We start from the raw sequence: 18921 nt of genomic DNA, 5'->3' as shown, positions 1-18921 counted from the left end.
GTGCTAAAGGTAGAAAACAAGGAGCTGAAGCAGAAGGCCACCGTGATGTTTCGATTTGGAGGTCCGCCATATGCTGCAGTGGAGGAGCAGGGGGGAGTGAACGTGCTTCGCGGACTAGGAAGCACGGAGATCGGACTGGCACGGGACACCCATGATAAAAGTAAGAAGAAGAGACCTGCAGTAGAGTAGAGAAGGGAAAAAAAAAAATCCCGCCAGTGGGTGGTTTTGGTTGGTTTGTTTTGTTTGTTTGTTTGTTTTTTTTTTTTTTTTTTTTGGTGTAAAATGGTGATCGGGGTGAGCCCCAACATGAATAAAAAGAGTTTGGTGTGCAGTCCGTCTTCTTCTTCTTTTTTTTTTTTTGTTAAACAAAGCTTCACCTGAAATGTGGCTTTACCAACAATGTGTAGTGGCGGGCCCCATCTCCAAACAAGCCACTATACAACCTCATTGCTGGTAATAAAAAATATCAAACTTGGCTGGCCCCACCATAAGTCAAGATCACCAAACCAAACCATGTGCTTGTTTTGAAACCCAAAACCGTGGGCCAAAATTCACCCACGTGTAACTCCACCAAAACTTCTGATGGCCCACCAAACAAACTTGCTGTGCCAGGTGAGAACCCACTGTGCCGAATATATATAACTATATATATTAACAAATATCATGACAGAGTGAAGTACATCAGCCCCTTACGCTTTGCTTTACATCACATCCCACACTTACAGCTGCCAAAAAGACGGTGGGGAAGCTGGACTCCATTACCAACGTCCACCACACACGCGCAAGAACAGAGAGTTGCTCTTTTGAATCTGGCTATTCCAGCGCCTATCGGCAGTGAAACCGATCCCATCTCTGCAAGCTCCCGAGAGAGAGAGAGAGAGAGAGAGAGAGAGAGAAGGATGATGAAGATTCGAGTACCTATCTGGGAAGCGAAAGGCTCAGAAAAGTCGTTGGATCGTTCTTCAACGACGTGGTTTCAACCTGTGGAGGCAAGACTTCACCTGTTCTCGCTACAGGTCGGTATACATGAGACGAAGACATGACAGCAAGGCTCGACGGACCAAACCAGTCGCCACAGTGGACGAGCAGTTCGTCGAGAGAGATCGGAAGGGTGGTGTCGTGGCCGTGGACAACCATGGAGGTGGAGAAGACAAAGGAGGCAGTTGCGATACTGGTATTGACGAAATGGGTTTCAAAAAAGGGAGTGAAATTGGGGCAAGTCCCTCTCTTGAGATGCTCCGAAGCAGGGCGAGATGCGTGAAATCGGTGTCATTCTGCTTGATGGTTGCTTTGCCAGGAACAAGCAAATCAAGTCAAGAACGAGATCTTTGGCTTCAATGGATCAAAGTAATACAGGGAGGTTTGCAGCAGGTGTCTGAGTGACCAAGAGGCAACAATTGCGCTAGTGCATGCAGAACCTGCTGGATTGAAGTCAAATGAATGGCCAGGTGTTTGAAACGTTGGGTATTTGAGAGAATCAAAGGCAGGCAAAGAACATTTTCGAAAACAGGTGTGTTGAAAAACTCCAGCGGGCAGCGAAGGCATGGTTGCCGGACGGCTGCCCGCCGGAAAGAAAGGAATATAGGCCTAAATCTTATAACTCTGATACCATGTAAAAAATGATGTATTATTGATTGATGAATTGATGTATATTACAAATGGTGAGGGGCTCCTTATATAGGAGATGTAGTGGAGTAGGTGGTAGTAGGTGGTAGTAGGTGGTAGTGGTAGGTGTGGAGTAGGTGGTGGTAGGTGTAGTAGGTGGAGTAGGTGATGGTAGGTTTTAACAAATTGTATAATTTTCCTGCAGTCACCAATGTGACTAGGCTTATAGTGACATGTTACTTGCAACAAAACTATCAAAGACATGCCATGATCCTAAAAATTCTGCATACAGTTATCTGATTTCAAAAAACAAATGACACAAATATAAGGATTTCATATGAATGGATACCTCATCAGCCAAATTAAAGCATTTTTTGAATTTGTCATCAAATTTCCTTCTCATCTAGTTGACTAGTCAGTAAGGTACCCAAAAGTATGAAGCAAAATTATCACAACTTACAAAGCTGAAATAAATAGCTTGTGCTATTGAAAGTAAACAAAAAAATTACAAGAAATTGGGGAATAAGTCAATGTGTCCATACAAAAAGGATTGTAATATTGCGCACCAAAAAAAGAACTATAATTTCGGGAGGAGGGGGTTCAACTTGTTTATGCAAAAGGAATATGAACCTACATTCAGATGATATTTCAATTCCCCAAAGAGCGAAAAGTTCAAAAAATATTTAAATTTAAAATAAACGGGGAAATTTGGTCGGAGGACTGAGAAATTTGGTCAGAGGACTGGGATACATGGTCAGGAAAATGGTACCATTATGCTGAGTTCTTGTCAATGACATTGGCATCATCACATTTCCTATTGACTTAAAATCTTGATCACAGCGCACCCATCTTATCTCCACACCCTCCCGTGAGAATGACTGCACTACACCACTCACTTCTTTTAACAGCGTTAACAACTTCACTCTTCATTTCCTTTGCTAAATCAAATTAATGAACGTTATGAATTGACCTGAATCCCATCTCTATAACAATTCTTTGAAGTTTTTATTCTGGGTCTTTTAGACAACAACCATTCCCAAAGTTGTCTCCCCCCCTCTCTCTCTCTCTCTTAATCAGCATGCCCGCCCGTTTACTCTCCTTTGTCTATTAAGTTGATCATTTTCCTTCCTCACTAAACTTGTCCACCAAGTTAATTAAAAAATGTAAGTGATGGTTTTCATGTAATCCTATATGCAGTCCTCCAGATTTCATGACTTCCTAGCATATTGCTAAATATTTTTGATTGCCTCTTTTCAAATTGAAAAGAGGTTATTTACCTCAAATCTAATTCTGCAGTCTTTCTTGTTTGGCAATACCAACAAGCAGCCTATTTCCTTGTGCGAAAAGAGGTTATTTACCTCAAATCTAATTCTGCAGTCTTTCTTGTTTGGCAATACCAACAAGCAGCCTATTTCCTTGTGTTTCTGATAAGTTATACCAGTATTACTTATAAGGAAGTTTCATAAAGAATGAGACACTTGTAATCTTATAAACACAATGTTCACAATCAAGATAAAGGAAACATGCACAGAACTTGACAGAAGATACCTGTAAGGCTGCTGAGACGTTCTTTAAGTCTTGAATCTTTTACGCCAGTTCCAGATATAAAAGCTACATCTGTTCTAAAAGAAATCCTACCCAAGATCTGCATAAAAAACAAAAAAGCATATGGGGTAGAAGAGAAATGGAAACCTGAGAATGTCAGTCATAGTCCGTGGACACGTGTAACCTGTTACCTAACTGACTGCCTACCTGAAATACTAAAATGTTTGAAGAATCATCGGTAGTGTCTGAGAGTTGCAAACGACCAAACTTCCTCACCTAACAACACATACAAGAGTGTGAGTGAGCAAGCAAGCAAGCGCGCACACACACACACACAGCATAAGTGAAGGAACCACTGCTGAAAACTGAAACATGAAACACTAGTACGATTATAACACTGTAAAATGGAAGCAAATGAATGTTTTACCAATAGCAGAAATCAACATGATTTAGCATGCAGAAAAAACAGCAGACAACGAAAAACATTAATTCTTACTTGGGCTCCAAGATTTTGCTGGACAAGATCTGATAAATTGTGAATGTGAGATGTCCTGAAACCAGAATAATGGACTTCCAAATCATCCTACAAGAAATTGGTTTGAGATTAAAGCTGAATTAAAAATATTGTTGGGGCCACAAAATACATAAACATGGAGGAGCACAGGCATGCATGAGTAATTATTTCCTCTTTCACAATAAACGTTCCCGTGCATCTATCTGACAACATACCATTGATTCTAAATTTAGATTTCAACTGCCAACATCTGTTCGTGATCCAAAAGCCAGGAGAGAATTCTCACGAATGTTCAGGGTCTCCCTACTCAAACTCAAAGCGTTCCCATCTTCATCCGCAAGATAGAAGAAAAGGTGCACAGTTTGCATCTCCTCACTAAGCTTGGATCTGATAAAAATCAAAACAAATGAACGAAACATAAGCCAGTAATACCATCCTACTTCTAGCAACTCCCAATTTAAGAATAGAAAATATTCAAGAATTCATGATATGAAACAAAAACGTGAAAACTATAAATTATGCTAAGTAAGAAAACATAAATGTAATTTACCAATTCTTACAGAGTATACAAAGTCGAATTTGAAAAAAAGAAAAAGAAAAAGAAAAAGAAAAAGAAAAAAGAGAACCTCACTGCCATAGTCCAAGAAGCGAGCAAGTTTCTTTAGTCATATTTGTAAACCATGACATGAGGCACAGATCTAAAGAGAGCTTCCTGGGCTATACTTCAAAGTGTAAAGCACGTGGCAAGCACATAGGTTTTGAACTTAAGAATAGCCACATCCTTATATATTGCTGAATTCATTAACAAATAAATATTTTTCTCAAAATTAAGACTTCTAAGATAAGAACACATTCTAATCTTCATCCTGTCATTGTTTGTATCAATGCTGTCATTAATTAAATTTAATTCATTCATTTCTTTGGGGGGTTTCAATAAATTGTTTGCAATTAAAATTCAACAGAACTAAACATTTTTTATGATCCTTTGTTTTCGTCTTTAGTCCTAAAATTCTATTTAACTTACAAAAATCAATTGTTAGCTGATGACATGATGTGTAATTCCTAAATATAGACCTTTTAAAATTTCCCCCCAAAAATATACATTTATTTGATAAATTTCCGAACACACATTTAACCCATGAGAAGTATTCATTCAGTACAAGTTTGCTTTCGACAATATAGAAGTACTGTTACAAAGTACCCACAATATAAAACTACTACTATAACAATGGGTAAATGTACTGGCAACACAAATACACAACCCAATCGTTAGTACTGATGAGTGTATTCTTACAAGGTCCCATAATTAATGCCTAAACTGCTAAAAATGCAAACCAATAATTCCCACTGTGTAAAATTTCAAACAAATAAAAACCATAACATAGGAAAAAATGTGTGCAATTGCCGTAAAATGGTCAATGACGGGTATATGGATGTTAATCAAGGCTAACACACATTTCTTTTTATGCAAACCAATTAATTCCACCTCAGATTCACATGCTATTTTCTTATAGGTTGTATTGTAGAAAATCTCCGGTTTTGGGGCTATATCCACCAAACAAAACATGCTTATTAGAGGTATTTGATAAGACAAATGTAAGATTGGTGGGAAAGATATTTACTTCTCACTTTGCACATCAATTCAAACTGCCCAGTCCCCTCCATAGCCACTGCCATCTTCTTTGGATTTCAAAAAACTTGTCATCAAGGTCATATCTTGGTCAACTAGCATTTGACGTCCATAATCCCGTCCATTGTGACACGTCCAACCGTATGTCTTCAATTCATCCGAATCTTGGCAGACATGTCGCATGAAATATCTTCCATCCTTTAAACCAAGCCACATCAATCCAGCAACCAGAGACTGTGGAGTCCTAACAACTACAACTGTTAATTTTATTTATTTATTGATAAATAACTGTTAATTACAACCATCTTTACCACAATGGATAAAATTGAAAGGGTTAACAAACTTCCCAGTGAATTTATGGAAACTCTTGGGATTAAAGAAACAATGCTCAAACACAATATATAAATATCACATATAATATAACACCAGTCATCCTCGGCTCCTTTTATTTCAAATCAAAACACCCATTATTTTGACTCATAATTTTGAAAGCGACCCTGCTACACAATTCTGAATTAATTTTTATATGAAAATTATGTTCGTAAATCATTTTACAGTCATAAAAAAGGAATTTTATTTTCCCCTCTCTCTCTGCCTCTTCTTTGTATTGCTGTAGTAAACATAAGTCTTAAACTGGAGGCAAACATCATAAACTTTGTTCTTAAACTCACCACTTGATAGGATGATTAGCTAGTCCCCATTTGGCTTTGGCAAAATAAGCTGTTTTTTTTTTGGGGGGGGCTAAAGCCCATTTGTTTTCGACTAAAAAAGCAACTAAAAAATCTAAAAAAAATCAACTTTCCCACAAGAAAAAACTACATTTTTTAGAAACAATGAAAGCAACAGTTTATAGATTCTATAATATACATATACATACATATATATATATATATAAACTAAAAAAAGTGCAGATAAAATTTGACAAAAGGCAGTGGAATACCTCGCACGAATTCCAAGATCAACATTAGGGCGATAAGTTCCCCAATACAAGCTCTCCTTGTGATCACCTTGAAACTACAACAATTGATTCATCCAAATCTCAGTAACACACAACATCACACACACACACACACACACACACACACACACACACACACACACACATATATATATATATATATTATGAGTTCATTCAAATTGTAGATGAAAGTTTTACCTGAGGAAGATCAATGATCTTTGGGCAGGGAATGGGGTCACGACCCTGGGTTTCTGAGGATGTTCAACGGCAATTATAAGTCGATGAATCATGAAAAGGACAATCAAGAACGCGATGATAGCAAACCCTAGAAGAACTTTGAGATCAACATTTAAGAGGCGAATGAGACTGTGGTCTCTGCTTCTGTGCTTTCGGAGTTTGGGATTGCGGAGAGGGGTTCGATCTTCGTCGGCGTCTATATTTGATTCTGCTTCTCGCACTTCGTCGCCCACTTCCAGCCATTTTCAGATCAGTGAGCACTGAGGAGAGAGAGTAGAGAGAGAGAGAGAGAGAAAAGAAGATGGCACTGAGGAGAAAGAGTAGAGAGAGAGAGAGAAGAAGATGAAGATGGAAATGTGCCGTGGACTTCGGCTGGGCGAGTATGGACCCTTGTCTGGCCCAAGTTTAGGCCCAATTAGTAATGACGCTCAATTAGCAAATATTGGCCCACTTTGAGGCCCATTATTTAATTGAAGCCCAATTTGACAAACTTTGCTGTCCAACTGGCCCAGGCAAACATGGAAAAAACCGGAGGACAAGCAATAATCAATATTTCTAAAACTAGTAATTAGGGTCGAAAATGAACCAAGCAATAGGTTGTTTAATTTTGATTTGATAATTTAACGAGTTTAAAATTATATTTAAATTTGATTTTTTTATATAATGAGTTGATTTTGAATGAGTTTTTAACAAGTTGTACACAAGTCGAGTTTAAATAACTTTATTGTGGAAATATAGAGAAAAAGCCATCATATTGGTTTATTGGGGTTATATCACCTCTACTTTTTTGTACGTTTTCTTTAAAAAAATCCAATAAATAGCTTTGTTAGCTTTTTTCCTACTTCCCAAAAGTCAAGTAGTAGAACTTAACAAGTTTAAAATTATGTTTATGTTTGACTTATTTACATAATAAGTTAATCTCAAATGATGAGTTTTTAACTTGATTTATTTAACGGCCATACTAGTAATTAAAATTCTACCAAAGGATACTTTTCATGGCATTGAAAATTTATAAGGAAAGAAAGAAAAAAGAAAAATATTATTGTTATTTTTCCATGTAAGCAAAAGTGTTGAGTTAAATTTCACTTATCACTCGTTCTACCAAAATTTCTTTTGCCTCTGTCAGTTTAATAATTAATCTTTTATGGTTTAAATCAAGTTGTAATTAATGTCACATTTTCGTTGTACATATGACCTTAATAAGTTGACAAAACTTATTATATGAGCTATAGGTATTAGCACCTTTATATTTTCATCAAAATTTCTTGCATCTGTACCAAAATTTCACTTTGATATCTCCATTTTAAATTTGTGTTAGCTTCATTAACAGTAGATAAATAGAAAAATGACATCACAACTATCAAGTATAAAAAGATTAATTGTCACAATTACGGCCAGGTTTGGCAAGTCCCAAAAAATCAAAAAAGCAAAAAGTTACACAAAAAACAAAAAAGTCATTACTATTCACAAATAAAAAATATTAAAAAAATATTTTATACATTTTTGTAATACAAAAGTTTGAATTACACTATTAGCCTTACTGCCCCAGCAGAAAGGCAGGTCATACACTTTTTGGGCAAAAAAAAAAAAATTACATATATAAAGCCACAAAGTTTGATGGTAATGTTGGGTCCTTGGGGGCCCACTAAGGGTTCCGTTTTGATAATCCGAAGCGTTTAATATGTAGAACTCATTGAGTATTATATGTCTGTAAAAAATCACGTTGATCGGATGTCGTTAACTATATGATCAAATCAGCTTTGTATAAACAAAATAGATGGTGTGATAGTTAACTATTGAAAAATAACTAATCCGATCACATAGCTATCGATATCCGATCAACGTGATTTTTTACAGGCATATAATACTTGATAAGTTGTATATATTGAACGGTTCAGATTATTAAAATGGGACCTATGGTGGCCCCCACGGACCGACCATCACTGTCCAAACACTTTGCCTCGAAGGAAGCAATAATTTGCTGTGTAAAACACGCTGCCCCAACAGGGCAACCGTACAACCTACTCAACTTTCTTTCCTTGTACACTTTTGTATAAACAAGCTCCTTGTGCCTGGTGGAGCTAAGGCTCACCAAGTTTAGCTCCACCATTCATGATTTTGGATTCTCCTCTAGTGTCTATGATTCTACCACTTTTATTCGTAAGACAGAGCGTGGTACTATTCTTCTTCTTCTCTATGTGGATGATATGATCATCACTGGCGATGACACAGTGGATATCTATAGTCTCAAACAGTTTCTCAGTCGCCAGTTTGAGATGAAGGATTTGGGTCTTCTCAACTATTTTCTCAGCTTGGAAATCTCTCACGATCCGTCTAGTTACTTTCTCTCCCAAGCCAAGTATAGTTCTGATCTCTTGGCTCGTGCTGGTCTTACCGATTTCAAGACTGCCTCTACTCCCATGGATCTTCAGACTCGTCTCACACTTCTTGATGGTCACCTGTTGTCTAATGCTACTTTATATCGTCAACTAGTTGGCAGTCTTGTCTATCTCACAGTTACTCGTCCAGACATTACTTATGCTGTTCATATTGTTAGTCAGTTCATGGCTGCTCCTCGCTCTCCGCACTATGATGCTCTGGCTTGCATTTTACGATATCTCACAGGCACTATGTTTCATGGTCTTCTCTACTCCGCTCACTCTTTCCTACAATTACATGCATTTTCTGAGTGAATAATGGTCTTCACTGATCGTCGTTCTACTACAGGATTCTATTTCTTCTTTAAAGTTGAATAATGATATAGATGATGTGAGGATGTGATATTCATAATGATATGTGTTTTTATCATGATGTAGTTTTAGTTTTGGAGATGCTTATCTATTTAATGCATTCAGCACTAAGTGGATGCTCTTTTGGCTATTGTATTGTTGTTACCGCATTGTTGTACTTCAATTGTTTTACATTATAGTGTTTTGGTTAATACAGCTTCAAGATGAAGTTATGCTCTCTGATGCTGAGAGATTGCGAATGACTCAAAGCAATGTGAAACTGGTACTCTCTTTTTTTCTGTGTGCGCACCCTCAGTTTACCCGCATTTTGGGTGCATATCATGGATTTATAATATTCAATTTCATATATGTGATTGCAGCTTCAAAGGCACTTTCAAGCTGATACTTTTCCTTGGATAGAAAGAATGAGACAGAAAGAACAAGGTCTTCAAAGGCGCCTCTTAAGGGTAGGACCTCTTTCGGCTTTATCATTTATTTTACTTTGAGAACGGAGATGAATGTTCGAAAATTCGTTGTACAAGTAGTAAGGGCGTGTCTGCATGGCCAGGTCAATTGTCGTTGTCTTCTGTACTCCAAGTGGTTAAGCAACATGGTTGTGAATCATTTTGGCAGTCTGCTTGAACGATTTTGTCTAATTTGCTCTCTCTCTCCGGTACATTGGAGACCATAACTTTTTGGAGAGGGCAATCTTGCCAGTGGCAAGACTTCAACCCTAAAACTCCTAGCAAGGTGCAAGGGTTCAAGTCTCTACCTATGCTTGATTTCTACAAGATCTGCCAGGCGACGCATACCTTTGTCTGCTTTGTGTTCTTGATCATTCATGTAAAAAATCAATGCATGTAGCACAGTGTACTTGATTTTCTTATATGTTTGTTTGTATGTGGGGGTGTCAAAAGGTCATGAGAATAGTAGAGGCATTGGAGGGTAAAGGTTGCAGAGTGCCTTTAATGAAAGGTGAAGCTAAATTGGCTGAGAAGTTGGCTGCAATAACTAGGCAGGTTGGTCTTCCTCATCTTTCTTGTTTCATACATCCTATTCTTGTTGGCCTGTGAAAAAGCATCATCCTGATTAGCACATACCTATACAATTGAAAGGATCTGGAGCAGAGCTTTCTAGGAGGGTCCAAAATCTACTTACTATGGCTCATGTTCAGGAAAATGGTGGTGGTGGTGGTGGTGGTGGTGGTGGTGGTGGTGGTGGTGGTGGTTCCATTTATCTTCTGGGATCAACCAAAATACATGATCAGAGTCTTGCTGATATGCAAGAGGTGAGTGCCAATATTTGAAATACTATTCTTGAGGCTGGAAGAGGTAGATCTGGCCATTATAAGTTTTTCGTTCTTCCTTCTGCAATGTTAGTTAATAAGTGTGGATATGTCTAGAATGAAACGTATGATTGTAATCTGTGTTCATTAAATGTGTGATGCTCTGATAAATGATAGTATTTTTTGATGCAAGTTTTACAACAGTAGACAGAAGCCATTGCGAGGCTAGGTAATGTGTTGAAGCCGGATATCAGGGACACAGAGATCATAATGGCTGAGGACAAGGAGATGACAGAAAATGGGAGTTAAAAACTGATATCTTGAATGATGGAAATAGTTTTTGCAATTTTCTAATGATGATTTTGGCATTAAGACACCTTGCATTTGACTTGCTAGTGAAGTATTTAAAAAAAAAATGTTACACAAATTGCAATTGATTAGAGATCATTAGTTTGCATTTTAATTGTTGAGGGAGAGATCATGTATAATCTTGCTGGACATGGCTAAATTCATTACAAATGATGCATCTGTTAGAAAGACTGGACTAATCTTGATTGGATCTGATTTTCATCTGAGACCATCCATAATCGATCCTCAAAATCCAAGCGTGAGGTTCAGCTCTCCAAACTTCCTGTTAATACTAGGGCCTTGTTTAGGTGAAAATTGTTTTTGGAAATCATTCTTTTCGCATTTGTAGTCGTTTGAAATGACAAAATGAAAAATTAAGCTTATTTGAGTAAAAAATATTTAACTTTTTGAATGGTGAAAAATGTTTTCTAGACAAATTTTAAGCCACACTATTACCATCCCATGATCACCATCACCACCTATTTGACCACCCCACCACCTTGTCGCTGCCGCCACCAATGCCATAAATGCATTATTTTCACCACCCTACCATCTTATGACCACCTCACCATCATCACTAACACCACCACTAACGTATTAGTTTCAAGATTGTAACTAAACATAAGAAAGCATTTTTTACGAAAAAATTTAAAAACGTTTTCCCCTGAAACAGTAGAGCCTAACAGGAAATGGTTAAATCCAAAAAGAAAATTGTTTCAGAAGCAAAAATAAATGCCATAAATATTGGCTTGATTTTGGGGTCATTCTTAAACAATAATTTTTAATGGGGTCCATTCTGGTCAGCATATCAGTTGGTTTCATCCATGATCAATGTAAAACCAGCCTGAGAGAGGAGGATATTACAAACTCTCAATAACATCATCCACATATCATAACCAATAACTTCAAACCTTACCTTTCAAATTAACTTGCGACAATAAGTATAGTGCATATCTTGAATTGGAGAGATTATACAGAACTAACAGGTTGATTTGTTTGTGGTCTTCTTTATCCTCTAATGACTTTATAATTTTCTTAGAAAATTACAAAATTGAGTCCCAAGTTCCTAACATTCACTATAAGCTTCTGCCATGATCAACAACACGAGCGATGTCCAGCCAGTAAATACGCGTGCACCTTTCCCTTACCTTCCTTTAGATCAAACTGTTCCTAGAAATACCCTGTCTACTGGTAATTCTTCACAACATTTCTGCCATAACAGAAATGAACAATACTCATCAGAATTGACTGAAGAGTTTAGATCAAAGGCATTAATTAAGAACTAAAAATGTCATACCACTTACATAATCAAATTGCTCCTCAAGTCATTATAGATGATCTTGGCTTTTTCTCTATACGGTCCATTTTCTGCACGTGTCAATACCACGCGTTCAGATTTTATTGAAAACCATAGTTTTTTTATTTTTATTTTTAATTTACAATAGATAAATCTATGTTTGTATTTGTGTACCTTTAGAGTAATGGTGAAGCAAGGAAAGAATCATGTAGTTGATGTTCATCTAAATTGGGCCTCTCCAATAGGGTGCATCATCCTCCGTGTTGTATTTCATGTACATTGAGCTTTGGCATACAAGAGGAGTTTCACAAATTAATTTCTTTAGTAGTTCTAGAATAAACATGATATCATGCAAATAACAGCATACACTAGAAATTAAGCACACAAGTGAATGCGTGTGCAGAAATAGAAGACAGTTGTCACCGTCTTATGAAAAAAGAAATTTAAATGTAGATGGAGAAGAAAAAAAATTGAAATAAGAAACTTGGCAGTTACATAGGTGGAATTTAGGCATGAGAAAATATGTGACATAGGCGCTCACACCAAGTTGATCGTGTGTTTTATATAATAGAATAGATGTATGGATAAAGGAGCTCATAAATGATGCACTACTTTAGAAACTTCCATCACCTTGTTTTGGAAAGAGAGCGGAGTCCATAATCAGTCCATAAAATGCTCCGGTTTGAAATGAGATTCAGCTGTTGTTCTAGGATCGTTGAGTCCTGTATATGCATTTGTAAATGCAAATGATATGTAATCACCAATTGAAAATAACTTTAAGGCTGTATTTAGATCATGGATTTGGTCAGTGATTTGCTGAGGGAAAAGGAATGGAAATGTGAAATAACATTAGCTTGTATTCCATTCACATTTCTCTTCTCATTTCCTTTCCCTACACAAATCTCCACCTAAATCCAAGATCCAAACACAGCCCAAAGGAAGGAAAGAGGATTTTTTTGTTGAATTAGAGCTTTATACTACAACAGTGTAGAGGTAAGAAACACTGAACAGAAGCACAAATAGATTAAGAAAACATTGCTTCGTGATGAGATCCTTCATGCAACTTACAGGTGGAATAATCTTCACCACAAATGGGAAAAGGCAGACATAGCCAATATAAGGAACGAACCTCAATCTTGGCTATTCTAAAACTTCCCGGACGAGCTCTCGACTTGCATAATGGTTGTTTCGCATTACTTCTCACCAAATCAAACGAACCTGGAAGGATTAATCATTTTTTTAAACTATGGCAATGTAGACAGTTCTTAGCATTTTATATTCTAGTTCAATTGCATATAATAATTTTGTGAATTGTAGTTATTGTATATAAGTTGAATACGAGTTCTACGTACACAGAAACCGATCAGTTGTATCCGGTTCTGTGATCCTAGACTTTTTCAGTTGAATATAGGATAGTGGTACCATAATCTAAAAGGAATAATAAATGGGCAAGGAGCATACCTTTTCTGTGTGATTTCCAAAATCCAAGTAAGTTCCATGTGCATCATCAAAGTGCATCTGCAAAAACATTAGGCACCTTATTTAACTTCTTGAAACATTAGTTCATATTGAATTGGAAATAATTTTTTCATAGAATACAAATGTATTGCAGCAAAGAAGATTTCCAAATAATTATAAACTTTTCTTTTGCTTTCTACCTAATTATAGAACTACCAAAAAAAAAAAAAAAAAGGAATCACCAATTGCAAAAGATTATAGAAGCTCTAGAATAACAAGAAATAATGCTAGATAACATAATGAACTTTGCACAAACCTGATTTAGGATTTCAAAATTCGAGAGCAGCTTAGCTGTTGAATCATATTCCTTTCCTACATTATTTCCATTTAGAGGTTTAATATGGCAAGACATGAACCCCAAGATGCAAATGTCTATTCCTATTGTCATACCTTCCCGAGTTCATGTTCCTTCAGAAGAAGCTTTGAGATTGAATGCATGCAATCTTCTTAAAGAAACATCCAACATCTAAGATCCAAATGACGTTCATCTTTAGTTGGGTGCGACACATGTGGATAATCATCCAACCCAGAGGTCAATGTCTGGACATTCCAGTGACAATGTTAATTTGGTAACACAACCATTGGTGTGTTTGATGAATAGATCTGTTTTAAACATTGGTAATGTTACTAAAAGGGGAACAATTGGATAAATAGATGGAAGAAACTATGATTGGAGATCCAGAATCACCAGGATTCATGTACTTCATCTAGTTACACAGCTAGTGGTTTCAAAGGTTCTTCAATGAGTTGATTATAATACTCTTGTTTCCTCTTGGATTAGAAGAAACAATCTTTTTAAGGTTTTTAAGTTAGAGGATAAGTGAAAAAGAACAGAATGTTGGAAGAAAAACAAAAATGGCTTAAGTAGATATACAGTGAACGCATAAGTTTGATAGGTTAGAGCAGGTGCACTGATTAAGGGATTCCTACAGCATATTGATTAGGATCAATTTTGATCTGATTCAGCTAAGCCTTATGGATTGGCTTTAGTTGACTTGTATACATCATGTGCAGAGGTTGTGCCCCTTTAGGTGTTTTTTTTTAATTTTTTTTAATAATATTTACTTCTCAAAAAAAGGAAAAAAGAGAAAGAAATAGAGATCCTACTAGTGTACAGGACTACACAACTCCCAATATTTGAACCAAAAAATACTGCTTGAGAACTCATATTCCATATCATGCCCAATATTGAATATCATTCCCTGTTTAAAAGCCCATAAGTAAAAGGAAATAATGGGCATATTTAATTGGAAAAGATTACAAAAACCACATTTTTTCACAGCCTTTATCACTGCCCCCTCACAATGAGAGGGCAGGGGAAAAGTAGGTGTCCTTAGTAGGGCTGTATATAATTATTCAGGAAATTTCATTAAATCATGTGAAGTAGAACCTTAGGATTTAATTCGCGCATGGTTGCGTTGTCTCTTCCATGCCCAAAATAGCTGCTCATATCCTTGCCTGTTAATCAAAGCACTGACTTAGAAAAGAAAATACTCACAGAAGTAAGAAACATATCAGCATATATCTTATCTTTCTCAGAAACAATGATCCAAGTTGAAACATATTTTGCAGGAATTGTGAATGTCCTTTTTTTGTTTTTGTTTTTTTGATCAGCAACAAAGAACAAAATTCTATTAATAATAGAAAAAAAGAAAATGTTCAAAATGAAAGAAAAAATAAATTTTGAATGCATTCTCTATATAGTCAGACTCAACAGAGTCGCAAGGATCTTACTTTGCTTGGCTACATGAATAACCATTCGTCCTTTTGCTCACTTTTTTGCTATTCATGGTTTAAAATGTCTGACTAAAGGGGTAACAGGGTCCATCAAACACATTGTTGACAGATCAATATGATGTGGAATGTGAAAAGTTTATCCTATCATCAAGAAGTCTAGAGGAGACGGGCAACATCCATTGGAATGCCCAATCTAGGATTGGTGGTAGAGTTTTCCAGTGATATCTTCAAATGGAAAAAATTAACAATGCTAGGGATATTCAACTAACAATCTTATTACTAACACAACTCATAAGCTTTAATGGATCTACCATCACTTGGTGTGGGACCCGCATAAACTTGCATGTGTGTTGGTAACACTGTTAGTATCCCTAACATTTCTAAAAAATTAATCACCCAATGAGAGAGAAATAAAAATAAAAATAAAACTCTAGATTTACCTAATTGCGTAGTATTAAACCATTGAAACCATGCTTCAAGGTGAACAAATGCCCGGTCTAAGACAAAAGAAATCCGATCCCTCTCGGTGGCTGTAAACTTGTTTCTTTTCATGCCACAAACTAAATCTGAAAAAAGTGAAGTTTTGAGCATGATTAAAAAATGTCTACATCAAGATATATATATATATATATATTGTGATGAACAAGGAATTTTTTTATTAGAAAAAAACACCAAGATGATGCTAAAGAACATCATGATATCATATTATTCTGTAGCAAATATATGAACATACCAAGAATATACACAGATAGACTATAGCTCAACTTAAATGAGAAAGAATGAAATATTACAAAACTTCAATACTCAAAATAATGCATAATTACAATTAGGTTAGATGTCGCTGACCAGGTACAGAGAAGATGTAAGCATAGTTAATTATTGGTTTTATGTGGATATATCATCTTCAACATGATCACAATGAAAATAACCCTTTTACTTGAGAGAAAATTCTTCAAGCTCACAAGTCATAAGCCCCCTCCCCCCATCTTTATTTATTTATGTTACAAAGTATTGCTGCAGCACATACAGCGAATAATTGAAACACTCTCTTAAGTTGTGACCAAATGATGAAACATAGTTTATGATATGTAACATGTTTTCCTGCCCCTCACAATCAAGTTGTCACTAGAACCCTACAACTTCATATTTGAATTGAGAGGATAATTTATATGAAAATTGGGCCGAGCTGGGTAATGGGCCGTTATGGGCCACAGTGCGAAGAGCTGAGTAAAAAGGCCATGAAGTTACTCCGACCCAAGAGAGGTGTAAAGTTACTCCGGCCCAAGTGAGGTGTAAAGTTACTCCGGTCCCAAGGAGGTTAGCTCGGTCACCATACTAAAACTTATACCGGTTATGGCGCAGTATGGTTAGCTCGGTCTAAACCTTGCTAAAAGTTAGCTCGGTTTAGGCTTACCACGGTTTGTACAGGAAGAACTGAGGTAAGGGCAGTAAAAGGACGAACCGAACTAAGGATAGTTCGGTCTGTTCTACGACTAAGCATAGCCATGCGCACCTCGGCCACATTGGAGTCCAACCATGGTAAAATCATCTCACTTGGTTTAAACAGTGAGGGGGGTGTTGGAGGATAGGCATTATCTTTCATAAGTATGAATTCTAGGAGGACTCTACATGGAGGAGTAAGAGGCCTACTTGGATTGTGCCACACGGAACCTATAAAAGCTCACAAACATCACCTATGGAGAGGTAACAACAACTTTGATTCCTGAATACACAAAGCTTTTGTCTACTTGTCTATTTTGCTAACTTAGGCATCGGAGGGGTTTCCGGCACACACCCGTCGACTAGCTCACGTTTGTGTTTTCAGGGAGTAAAGCAACGATGTTTGGAGGAACATGGACTTGATCAACAGGATTATACGAGAAATTTTATCTCTTTCCCATACAATTGGCGCCGTCTGTGGAAAAGTCAGACTAGAACAAAACCTCTTGATCAAGCTTTTCCTCTTTAAAAGCAATGGCGCACAACGAAGATTTGCCGCAGTCCGCCATCGACGGACAAACACCAGAAGGGGGTGCAAGGTGCAAAGACCTACCTTCTACCCCTCCCATGGCGGACTAGGAGCCACAACGACAAAATCCCAAGAGGGATGCAAGGGGGAGGAGGCGGACTAACAGCCCCCATCATTCTCGTTCACAAAGTCCTAACAAACAAATGCGGAGGATTGATCCTCAAGTTCTGGAGGACCGTGTGAAGGAGCAAGATGAATTAATAAGGAAGATGGCGGCGGACATGGAGATTATGAAGCGCCAGATCAAGGGAAAATGGGTGGCGACGGGAGAGGGGCGCAAAGGCAATGCGCCTCCTCGCCACTCAGAAGATCGTAGTAGGCATACCACGACATCGCAAACAGAGAGTAGAAGCCTCAGGACAGGCGATACTCAGTCCAGAACCTCCAGAACTCGTTACTCCAGGTCTGAGAGAACGAGATCATTGAGGTCTTACACTGAAAGAAGTACCTATCGACCCTCGCACTCGCACCAAACATCATCCAAGCAGACGGAGTTGCCAAGATCATCCGATTTGCGGAACATGCTGGAAGAAAAGGCACGATGGAAGGAGGATACTACGGCGCGTAACCCTCACAGGGTATCTGCCCTTCAGCGGTTGGCTCTTCGGACGCATGGAAGCGTCGAGGTCGGAATGCCGTTACCACGCCCTGCCTACGAACCAACGGACAAAGCATTAGCAAGGCTGCAGACCTCGTCGTTCGTTCCGGCAATTGAAAACGCGCCCCTTCCTTCAGGTTTCCTTCAACCCAAATTCACCACGTACGAGGGGAAGACGGACCCCTACATACATCTAAGCCACTTCCGCCAGGTTATGGCGGTATATTGGCAAAACGAGGCTTTGATGTGCATCCTCTTCCCATCAAGCCTTAGTGACCTAGGCCTGACTTGGTTCGAAAAACTTCCAGAAGGCAGCATAGCCTCCTGGGCACAATTGGCGGAGGCGTTCGTCACGAGATTCAGAACGAACACCAAAACTCTGGTGGAGATTGACCAGTTACTCTCCATCGACGTGGGCGAAAAAGAGTCACTAAGATCCTACAATAGTCGCTACTGGGAGACATTCAACCAGATTGGGGACTGCCCCACCAATCTCGCCATTGCACAATACAAAAGAGGCCTTCCAGTCAGAAACAGACTAAGGGACTCGATCACCATGACACCGCCCCTCACCATGGAGGCCTTGATGGAAAGAGTGCATCAGCACATCAGGGTAGAAGAGGATGACGCCCATGCCAAAACAAAATCTGGCACGACTGCAGTACCAGATAAAAAGACCACAGCAAAGATCAACGCGGTAGAACGTCCGAACAAAAACGGACAAGGCAGGCGAGACAACGGAGAGGACCAGGATAAAAGATGGTTGAGAGTCCGCACTGCCATAACCACGGTATTCAAGAAACCGATCTACCGGATTCTGAGCGAAATACGCGATGAACCTTTCGTCAGATGGCCAGCTAAGCTAGGAGAAGAACAAAAAGACTACGACGA

General features: G+C 38.0%; 1 protein-coding gene and 1 pseudogene across 7 annotated transcripts in view; both read right to left on the bottom strand.

Annotated features, from left to right (window-relative positions):
• LOC145804749 (mannosyl-oligosaccharide glucosidase GCS1-like) overlaps positions 1–6844 on the bottom strand; it is a 29213-nt gene extending 22369 nt beyond the window's left edge. Inside the window, exons 1-7 of one of the 7 annotated variants that reach the window (XM_082899749.1) lie at positions 6451–6844; positions 6235–6308; positions 5287–5538; positions 3880–4039; positions 3647–3733; positions 3358–3426; positions 3154–3250 (exon numbers count right to left, since the gene is read on the bottom strand). In XM_082899749.1, the coding sequence (XP_082755875.1) occupies positions 3154–3250; positions 3358–3426; positions 3647–3733; positions 3880–3882 (256 nt within the window). In that variant the 5' untranslated portion in view covers positions 3883–4039; positions 5287–5538; positions 6235–6308; positions 6451–6844. Of the gene's footprint in view, positions 1–3153; positions 3251–3357; positions 3427–3646; positions 3734–3879; positions 4052–5286; positions 5539–6234; positions 6309–6450 lie in introns of all 7 variants that reach the window. The other 6 variants (XM_082899751.1, XM_082899750.1, XM_082899747.1 and 3 more) reach the window with 6 other exon arrangements.
• Positions 6845–11917: 5073 nt separating this feature from the next.
• LOC145803842 (mannosyl-oligosaccharide glucosidase GCS1-like) lies at positions 11918–17472 on the bottom strand (annotated as a pseudogene).
• Positions 17473–18921: the final 1449 nt, after the last annotated feature.

This window comes from Camellia sinensis, chromosome 12 (genome assembly GCF_055761805.1).
Source record: "Camellia sinensis isolate YWXY chromosome 12, ASM5576180v1, whole genome shotgun sequence".
NCBI classification, from domain to species: Eukaryota; Viridiplantae; Streptophyta; class Magnoliopsida; order Ericales; family Theaceae; genus Camellia; species Camellia sinensis.
Note: the sequence above shows the minus strand (reverse complement) of the source record. Positions and strands in the feature narration are given on the sequence as shown.